We start from the raw sequence: 10,420 nt of genomic DNA on the forward strand, positions 1-10,420 counted from the left end.
GAAATGCAATTGTGCTACTGAGTGCCAGTGCCTGGGCTGAATTTGTGATTTTTGTTTCAACAAATTAAGTGAAAGACAATTTCATTTGCTTCCATTGGAGTTGAGCAATAGTGTAATCGAGTAGGTCATTTTGATGTCCGACTATTGAGATGAAGACAAAAGAGTGTACCTGTGCAATTACCTTTGTGTGTTATTAGGAATCATTCATAATTCTGCACACCAATGACATGTTTGAGAATTTGTTTGGATATTTTACTAGTGATAGGTTACTGGTTTATGACTCTAACTGGCTGCAGTGCAGAATATTGGAAAATCATACATTTGTGAAAGGGGTGTTTAATATTACAATATCGACACTGTACCTAAATAAATTACATTTCTATGACACAATGATTTCTTAGCTAATTAATTACAATCACTGAAGTTATTTAGTGTTAGTAATGCCACTAAATACTGCTCTAGGATTAGCGGTGCGCACATCTGATTGGTCAGTCAAAAGCAGACACGATCGCCATAACTATATTTTTCAAAATGTTGGGTAGCCCTGATATTGTCAAGATATAATTGAATAATTATCCTTAAAACACGTTTGCTCTTGAAGAAACTGGAAAAGAAAATACCTGACGGTTCTTGTGACGTCATCACAAATGTCTCATGGAGAAATACGCATGCGCGCAAGTGTGCGTGAGTGCGGGGTGCAGCGAGACGCGAGTGGGCGTGGCTTGGGCTTTGCGTGAGTGGAGCAAGCTGAGCGGTTGCGGTCAGCTAGTGAGATTTCCCGTCAGCCCCTCAGCGAAACAGCCGAGGCGAAGGCGAGGGATGGCGGAGAACAACTCGGAAAGTAGCGGCTCCGTTCACCGCCGGTGTTTGAGCCATTCTTCGGCGGAGAGAAGCCCCACGCCCGGTACGGGCTCGTCCAAGTGGATTCGTCTAAACGTCGGCGGGACCTATTTTTTAACAACTCGACAGACATTGTGTCGAGATCCCAAATCGTTTCTTTACAGGCTGAGCCAAGCTGACCCGGAGCTCGATTCCGACAAGGTAAATGCTAAAAGCTAGTTAGCCCTAGGTTCCGCACCATTCTGTGTTTTTATTTTTTTGTTTTTTTTATCCACGTCATTGTTGAACAGTCGGATGTTATCGCCGTAGCTAATTTCACTGTTTATTGAGTGTATTTCAAACAACGAGGGAAACGTAAACTCGACCCCCCCCCCCCAAGCTAGCTAGCTACCATTAGCTCATAGGCTGGATTCCTACAGTCACCACATGATGTTGTATTGCTATCTTTTGAGTTTTTCTTTTTAACGTAATCTCTTATATGTGTAGGTTATAGGTGTCGTTTTAGATTAAGTCAAACGGGTGGCGTTTGAACCACTTTTTCGTTCCATTTGCATTGTGTGACAAATTGGAAACTTTCTCTCGTCGAGGCCGTTGCATTGCGTTTCACTCGTCGACCTATTGGAAAATTTTTTTTCTCATCAAGAAAGGAAATTGTTAAAAAGATTCTTGCCACCATCGTGGTTTCATTCATATAGTTTGTCTTGAGTGTGTCATCTAATTTTGCTCAGTGTTTATTCATATTTGTTTTAATATCCTTTTGTTTCAACTTTCCAAGTGTATCAGAAAAGATATTTCAAACCTGTGAGTGAGCATCCAACAGTTCCTGGCCTAGAAGAATATGGCTAAGCTATAACAAGCTCCTTTAACTCAATCTTTTTTTTTTTTTTTAATTTTCCAAGTTCAATGGCGTTGTCAAGGGAACACTTTTCAAAGACATCAATGACATCAAGATGGCCTGGGTCATTATCCTGGAAGAATCCTTCAAGTAGTGCATGAATGAATATTAGAAATCTGGCAAAGAGGGCTCGACTCCATTACTTTGATGGGAAATGTGTGTAGTTTGGAAATGAAAGCTGTTATGACATGAAACTTTTTTAGACCCGCAGGCCTTACGAAAACGACAATGACGACAGCTTAATAAGATAATAACAGACATTTTCAGAATGTATACTTGTTCGCATTGTTAATGTTTTTGCGTTGCTATTGATTGTAGTCAAATATGAGTTGGTTAAAATATATATTTTTTAATATATATTTAGCCAGCCTATGTTGTTTTGCCATCTTTCGTAGCATTAAGTAAAGACTGGAACGCTTGTGTTGTGATGGATTAAGGAACAGAACGGCCCTTGTGTGTCATGCGGGCCGGGCCGTACTTGAGCTCGACTACACAAGGGGTGCCCCATTGGTCCAACGGCAAGCAGCCAGGATGCCAGCGGCGCTGGCACAGCGCCCGGCTTGAGTAAGGGGTCGTTGCCAAGTGTGGTGAGGTGCTGCCGGGGATGGATGGAGTCGCTCCTCTGCCCCTGAATGGCTTCCACATGCTCAGCAAGCAGGAGGAAGGAAGGACCTTGTCTGTTTGTGCATCTGTCGGTTTGAACAGCAAGCCGCCTGCGGGCTCTCAAGCCCGCCGAGCAACTGTCAAACACAATAACTTAGTGTCCGCGTGCGCCGCATGACACACTTTTGTATACGTTGCTGCCGATTTAGCACCTCTGCTGCGTTTGTTTTCAACTGCTTTTATAATCTGCCCTACTTTTTGGCCAATAGGGGCCGCAGCTCTTCTTGCTTTTTTTAATGCTGATATTTTAGCCTCCCAATCATCAGCTTGCCTTCGGGTCAGTTCATCCTTCAACGAGCTTCGGGTTATGTCCATCCCGTGTCGTAAGTGCGTGAGTGCTGCGTGATTTCGGAGAGTGCTCGGTATGCAGAAGATGCTGCATCTGTCAAACATGTAGGGAAGTGTAGAAAATAATACTAAAGATAGCTTGTCGAAGTATATAAGATGGTGATATTTGATAGTTGGTTAAAAACACACTTCTTGGTGGGGTGTCAAATTGACAATTTGGATTTGACAGCCTGCATTTTTTCAAAGGAGTGTAGACGATGCCCCCCCTCTCTCTCAAGTAAACGCAGCATTGTGTTTGTGTTTCGTCTAAAGCAATGAGAGCTTCATTTCTCAGTCATGCATGCTGACGCGCTTCCGCGCTCTTCTTAAAACTGCATTATTCATGTTGTTGACTGGAGTTTGTTTTGCACGTGGGCTTGGACTGAGGGAGAAAGTGCTATCACGTGCCAGGTCATTATTAATAGGCCCGTCATTTCTTTGCTCTTTTTTTAATTCCGAGTCATCCTTTGGCTGCTGTCACATTTGTTGCTGTCTTCATGTCTTTGATGTGACCAGAACTGTTTTTTTGTTTTCAGCCCAACAAAACAAGATGGGTGCACGGCAGAGATCATTTTTAGCCGACTCCTTTCAGACTACTCAAGCAAAGGCCCGGCCGGCCTGAGAGCCGCATGAATTTTTTAGGCATCCCATCACAAAACATTTGCGTTTCTCTCCACGTCTTCATTTACCGGTCGGGCTCTTCTGCCCCTTTTGCTGGATTGTGATACCTACGTGCCTTGTGGGGAGCGACTTGACTATTTAACTGGCACGTACCCCCAAATTGTCAACTTTCCCTGCTTTGAGAGCATTGTTTGACTATTTTGCAAAATATGAGAGCACTCCCTCCAAGGCTGTCTGGATGCCAAGCGTGTATTATTTAAAAGATGAAGCCCTATTTGACTATGCCATTACCGCTTCTACTCCAGGGGGATTCTGGCTCCTACGCTACAAGGATCAGACTTCCACTTGGCTAAGTAGCTGCGGTCACGTGACTTGCCGCCCTGCCGCGACGTCTTCTGTGCGCCTTCTCGTTCTCCCGCAGTGAGCGGTCGGTGTGCTTTCCGTGACTTCCCCGGGCCTCAGTTGTACTTTTGACAGGCTTGCCTTGAATTGAGGCTCGACTCCCACGCCGTCTCCAGATGGCTCTTACTGACATCACACGCTTGACACGTTTGCGTCGCGGCACGTATGCACGGGGGGGGGGGGGGGGGGGGCTGCGTTCTCGCCCCGTTTTCCACGCCCGGCCGCAAAATACGCCGTAACGTGGCTGACCCACACACTCAATTCTCCCTGTAGGGTGTTGACATGTTTTCCTGTAATCTGCCCCGTCACTGTCTTTTTTTTCCCTTGCCTGCTCAGGGATTTCGAGCTCCTTGTACCAGCAAACTAAATGAAGCACAAGTTGGCACGGAGCAAGAATAGAAGTCCGTTGGGCTCTAATGGGACATTTTTGGCTATGGAAAGAAGGTCAACGTGCCGTCAGGGTGCAGACATTCATCGGAAAAGAAAGAACACGTATTGGGACCTTTTCCACATAATTGGACAGACAAAATTAACTCGGCGCCCGCCCACACCGCGAATGCACAAACTGAAAGGGTTTGATTTTGATTTCTCTTGCAGATTAACTTGGAAGTTGCGTGTCAGAACAAGCCACCGGGCTCATCGGCGCTCGTAAACCGAGGCGCTCTCTCCTGGCCTTGGCGCATTGGGCCTGTTCTTCACAATCCTTTTCCGCTCTAATTGTTTGAACCCATCCCTCATGAGACAAAGTAGGCCTAATCAGAGCACTTGCAGAAATAGGGGAATACCCAGTGGGGTCAAAAAAGTAAAGTGATATCCCGAAGCTTAGCAACGTGGGAGCTGACCTCATCCAATCCTGCTTTGTTATATTCACATGATGATAATGATGCAATCACTGCGGTCAAAGTTAGGCAAATGCTCAAAATTGCAGGCGCTGATCTTACTGCTCTTCTTTTCAGGACGAAACCGGTGCTTATCTCATTGACAGAGACCCAACTTACTTTGGGCCAGTGCTCAACTACTTGAGGCACGGCAAGCTGGTGCTTAATAGGGACTTGGCAGAGGAAGGTAACCAAGATGATTGATGGATGCCTGTTTTTTGTTTGTTTGTTTTTTTAACACGCATTTCACAATTACAATGCAATAAATATGCATGCCTACAAAACAAAGTGTTGTTTCAGGTGTCCTGGAAGAAGCCGAATTTTACAACATCACATCATTAATAAAGCTCATCAAGGACAAGATCAGGGAAAGGGACTGCAAGACATCACAGGTAAATGCAAAAAAAAAAAAAAAGAAGGCAGGCACTTGAGCGGCCATTTTTTGTATTTCTACAAAAGAAAAAAAAAAGGTGTCTAAATTCTCTCTGCAGGGCCTTTAAGCATTTATTTTGTCTCAGGTGCCGGTGAAGCATGTATACCGGGTGCTTCAGTGCCAGGAAGAGGAGCTGACGCAGATGGTGTCAACCATGTCGGACGGCTGGAAGTTTGAACAGGTAACAGGAGTCGATGGTGAGGTGGTCGGGGCAGGTCGTGACATCCGCAGTCGTGTTTTCATGTGCTTCACCCACCCCGCTTCTGCTCACCTAGTCCCAAGCTCAACGTCGGAATTCGACAGCGAGCCAAAAGCGGCAAACGCCTGCTGCGTGAATGTTCCGCTACTGTACGTGACGCGAGCATCCCTTCTGTGCTCTGATTGGTCGTTGCAGCTTGTCAGTATAGGTTACGGGCGGGCCCACCGGTCTGAGTTTCTACTCATTGTGTCAAGGGAGGTGAAGGGCGAGGAGTCGGCTTTGGCAAGCAACAAAGCAGAGGTGTGTCCCACATGTTTCCGTCCACGGGCCGGTCACTGCATGGTCCCCTTGTTGCCCGTACACGTCGGTGGTCGGACGTTGGTCCCCCGTCTTTGAATTGAACCTCCTCGAATCATCGGTTAGACCCACGTGTTTTCTTTTGGGAAATCTGAAAAGTGAAATGTGGAAGTTGAGGTTTTCATGCCTGTTGAGTTTGTCCGGATTTTTATTTATTTATTTATTTTTTCTGAGACCAGGAACATGACTCCAGTCCAGCCTGTTGGAACATGCACACGAGGGACAAAATGTTTGCAACGATCTGGAACAGTTGATCCTTTTTCTTTACTTATTTTTTTCCCCCCAAGGTGTACACTAAGTTGCTTCATCCAGTGCTCATTGTTTTTGTCCGTCCTTTTGACTTCTTTTATTTACAGTAAAGTTACAATTATGATGCTGAGTGATTTTTTTTTTTTTTTGTAGTCCAAATGGGATTTGGAGTTGCATTGACTAGTTGTTTTATTGTCATAGATTCAGGCTTGTCTTTCTGGGCTGCTAAAATAGACCCACCCCCACTCTTGTTTTGAGTTTTTCACCACAACAAGCTCACGCTGACTCGTTCACGGTCCACACTGACTTGTGAAGTGGCACGTTTACCTCATGTGGTTGAATCCTCCCCGGCACATCACATTTGATGTCTTTGCGTTACAGTCTGCAGGTGATTGTGTTGTTTTTTCGTGAAACCTTTTTTATCTCGACCCACATCTTTCCTTTCTAGTCTTGTCTGTGTTTTTGTGCACCTGTTTGATGGCTCCAAATATCAATTTCAAACTTGAGCAATGTCTCTAAAGGACCAATTATCAAAAATAATTATTGGTTAATCTGTTAGTAATTGATTAGTTGTTGTTTTTTATTAACCGTTGCACATTCCTTAGCAAATAAAGCTACTGCTCTACTTGTTTTACTGTCATTTGAAATAATAAAAATTAAGTTTCAGAAAAGGGTAACTGATTTAGTTCCTCCCAGAAAACCCGTAAACATTCCCAGGTGAATTCCAAAATTGCTCATCTTTGCTGTGGTGTGTCTGTAGCTGGTCAGCATCGGCTCGTCTTACAACTACGGCAACGAAGACCAAGCTGAGTTCCTGTGCGTTGTCTCCAAGGAGCTGCACAATCAATCCTACGGAACAAACAGTGAGCCCAGCGAGAAGGCAAAGGTACGAGTGTGTGTCAATCCAAGTATGTATAGCCTGTGTATTGCACGATTTTATCTTTGGCCCTTGTGATTTTTTTCCCCCACATGTCCAACTCCCATTCAATCCCGTTGTTTCTAAAAAAAAAAACATGTCTCTTGTCTTGTGTGCCCGTCCGCATGCTGCATGTTGCTCAGAGCGACGATGAAGACACGGATTATGAAATGAACGATTCTGATTAGAGTTTAGCCCTTACGACGCACCGGTGAGCGCTCAACTGGCTGTAGTCCCCCCCCCCCCCCCCCCAACTGTTCCCTACCTAGTCTTTGGCCTTTTCCCTTCTCTCCTTGCTGATGCGTTCCTCCCATCCTGAGAGGTTTCTGACGTGCTTTCAGAAGCCTCCCGAGCTGGAAATGAACTTAAAACCAAAATAAGCACACAAACCAAAATTCCCCAAGCTTAGCTGGCTAGCTATCATAGCAGAAAGGGAAGGTGGCATCATTGCAGGAAGCAAAACTAAAGATCCTGAAGTTGCACAAACGTGCACATCAAGTAACACAAACAGGGGTGTGCCCCAAAATTCTCCAGGACGCTTCCGTAGTTCACGCTTCACCTCTGCAGCAAACGTACCGATAACATGACAGTGAGTCCAGCGTAATTTATTTTTTTCTTTGCCACCCAACAGATTCTTCAGGAAAGGGGTTCCCGTATGTGAAGACGACAAGTATTAGGAGCTCCAGGTGTTATGATGCAAACATATCATTCTCATGGAAAACTATTTGGCACAAGAGAGGAGATTCAAGCAGGCGGGATGATGCAAACATATCATTCTCATGGAAAACTATTTGGCACAAGAGAGGAGATGCAAGCGGGCGGGTGCTGTGCATTTATATTATGTTTCCCTCCATTTTTGTTTGATGTAAATATGACTGCTTACTGACAATTGGTGCCTGTACATTTGAACTGGAACTCCCCCCCCCTCCTTTTTTTTTTTTTTGAAAAGCTAATTGAAAAAAATATGGCCGTCGTCATAGTGGCCAGTGATTCTCTCAGGGTCATCTATCTATTGACTTAATGATATCCTCCAACTTGATCTGGCAAGGGATCCGGGCGCTTTTTTGTAATTCAAAGGCGTCACATTGTTTGGAGATGGCAAGAAGGGAATTTGCATTTATTTCAAGATAACAACCTGAAGTCAACAACTTTTTTTAGCAGCTTCAGTGAGGTTTGCGGCCGTGGTACCTACTGTATCATTTTGTAGCGCCATGCAGTGTCTTCCAACAAGGCCCCGACGCCGCAGATGTTTGTGGTAATAGTAGTCAAGCTTTTCTCTGCACTTAAGTAGGACATTTCAAACTCAAAATTGCTGCAGCTCATTGGAAAAAAAAAAAAACTACTCGCTTGTATATAATTGAATTAGAGATACATCAGAACTGCTTAATATGATGTAGTTCAGTTTGGCAGTCATGTTCGGAACTTTTTTTTGTTTTTCCCCAGACTGACTTATTGAGTCTATTGTTTTTGTTCGAGGGAGCAACTCATTTTATATCAGTTTTCGGTGGTAGAAGAAGTATTTCGGGGCGTAGGAGGATTGCGGACTGGAATTGTTTTGTTTTACTTTTTGAGGACAGTGAACAAATCTCTGTTCATATCCAGAGAACCTAGTTTTGGTGTAAATAATCAAAAAAAAAACCATTGATATTTAACTTTTTTGGGGGGGGGTGCACGTTTTGTACACTGTATAGAAAACTACAACTTCAAATTTGAAGTTGTTCTACTGGATCTTTTTCAACAACAGCAACAAACGAGAAAAAACGATGACCCTCTGTTTTGCATTTGTACAGGAATTAAGAAATTTCCGAGTGAGATTGAACAAGGTGTCTTTTCGCTATGAACATGCCTCGACATGTTTTATTAACACAAAGCCATACTTGGCTTTGAAGTTGACTGTTACATGATATTTTTCTTTTCGCCTGCCGTGTGCTAGATTCGAGTAGACATTTTGGAAATGAGTAGTTCATACACAGCATTACAAGTACTACAGTGGGGGCGGGGGGGGGTACACACTGTGCACATTGCTAACAGCCTGTAATGTTACTGCAAATTCTGCAATTTCTTTTTGAAACAGTTATTTTAGGCTTTGATGTGCATAGGTTGAAATTCACAATTCATCATTTGGTCTTGCCTTGTTTCCCCCCTTCCCCTAATGACCAAAATCCAATGTCTTACGTGTACTGCACACATCTTTAGTGTCAGGGAAGAGCAAAACATTTTTTCTTATTGCCGGCACCCTTTGTACATATAAACTCGTTAACACATTTATTCACGCATACACTTGACTAAAATCTTTTTCTAAGTATGGATGCATGTTTTTTTTTATATAGATTCACATTTCCCCTCACACAAGGGCTCTTTAAGTAAAAAAAAAAAAGAAAGTTTTTTGTTTTTTTTTAATTAGCAAAAAGCTTCAACCAGAGTCAACTGGAGGTTCTGCAAGTGCTGTTTACATTTGCGCGAGTATTCTGAAGCCTTCCGCCGCGTGTTCTGTGTTGCACTCCCGAATACACGTCAACGGTGTGTGAGCCCACCTGTGTTAATACGCACTCCGCGAGGACGGACGACACACGCGCTGACTAATTTTATGCCACTCCATTTGCCAGGCACTGCTGCAAGATTATTTTTTTCCTGGAGCTATATTATTACAAATAATTTATAAGTATATTTTAAAATATCAAGTAAAATGCTGGAGGGGCTTAACTGGGCCGTTTGGCAATGGGGCCATTACGCTATAGCACCCCTGAAACGCCGGTGTTGTGCCATCCCTGCTATCCGCCCCCTCGAGCGTTGCAGACAATCTTCTTTTCAGCCCTCCTCTTGGCAATTATAAAACTTACCTACTTGGATTTAGAATGGTTGTCCTTTTTTTCTTTTGAAAAGCGGGGGTGTACCTTTGCAATGATATTTTTCCTATTTTGCCGTTTGTGGTTCCGTCATCTCAGTGGAGATGTTAGGGCAAGGCCTTCCGACGCCTCAAGATGACCCTTGCGGCCCTTTGCGGTCGTGCAGTTGATCATGTGGCATGTGTAATATTTTTGTGTGACATAAAATCTTATCAGAGCTGTAGCCTACTACTCTTAAGTGCCCTGTTTGTTTTTGCATCTCAAATCATAAGCCACAGACCACCGCGATGCATGAATCAAGATAATGTCTTGTTTGTAAAAGAATGGATCGTCATTGTTTTCCCCTTTGGATCTGACAGTTACATTAATGATCAATGTTCTCATATCACTAAGTACATCACTTCTATATGATCTTATGCAATGTGTATAAACTATGAATAAGGTTAAGGAGATTATTCTGGTCTTGCGCAAGGTAAACCCAATAAAAAAATGTCATCCATATCTATGTGTGGATTTATTTTATGTGAAAGTAACTGCCACTAGAGTGGTGTCTTCTGGAAAGTGTTTTGATTTGAAAGAAACTATATAAAAAATGTAAACCATGTTTAAATTTGTAGCTCCCGCTGGTAATTCCGATTTGGCCACAAGAGGGCAGTATAATCAGATCACCAACTGATTCCGGAGCGCGGCACCGCTTCTGCTCACTGCTCCCCTCTCCCCCAGGGGATGGATTAAAATCACACGGGGATGGGTTAAATGCAGAGGACAAATTTCACCACACCCAGGTGTGTGTG

The 10,420-nt window shown here is 43.8% G+C and overlaps 1 protein-coding gene across 2 annotated transcripts; it reads left to right on the forward strand.

The window, feature by feature from the left end:
* The first annotated feature begins 716 nt into the window (after positions 1-716).
* On the forward strand, positions 717-10,127 carry kctd5b (potassium channel tetramerization domain containing 5b). 2 transcript variants are annotated; one of them, XM_061263970.1, is made up of 7 exons: positions 717-1,041; positions 4,705-4,813; positions 4,927-5,018; positions 5,145-5,240; positions 5,454-5,558; positions 6,625-6,750; positions 7,412-10,127. In XM_061263970.1, exons 1-7 carry the CDS (start codon positions 820-822, stop codon positions 7,439-7,441), a joined length of 780 nt encoding a protein of 259 aa, XP_061119954.1. In that variant the 5' UTR covers positions 717-819; the 3' UTR covers positions 7,442-10,127. The 2 variants fall into 2 exon arrangements, with proteins under 2 accessions (XP_061119954.1, XP_061119955.1); XM_061263971.1 differs by lacking the exon at positions 5,454-5,558 and having other exon boundaries at positions 719-1,041.
* The last annotated feature ends 293 nt before the right edge of the window (positions 10,128-10,420 follow it).

Source organism: Syngnathus typhle, linkage group LG18 (genome assembly GCF_033458585.1).
Source record: "Syngnathus typhle isolate RoL2023-S1 ecotype Sweden linkage group LG18, RoL_Styp_1.0, whole genome shotgun sequence".
Classification (NCBI taxonomy): Eukaryota; Metazoa; Chordata; class Actinopteri; order Syngnathiformes; family Syngnathidae; genus Syngnathus; species Syngnathus typhle.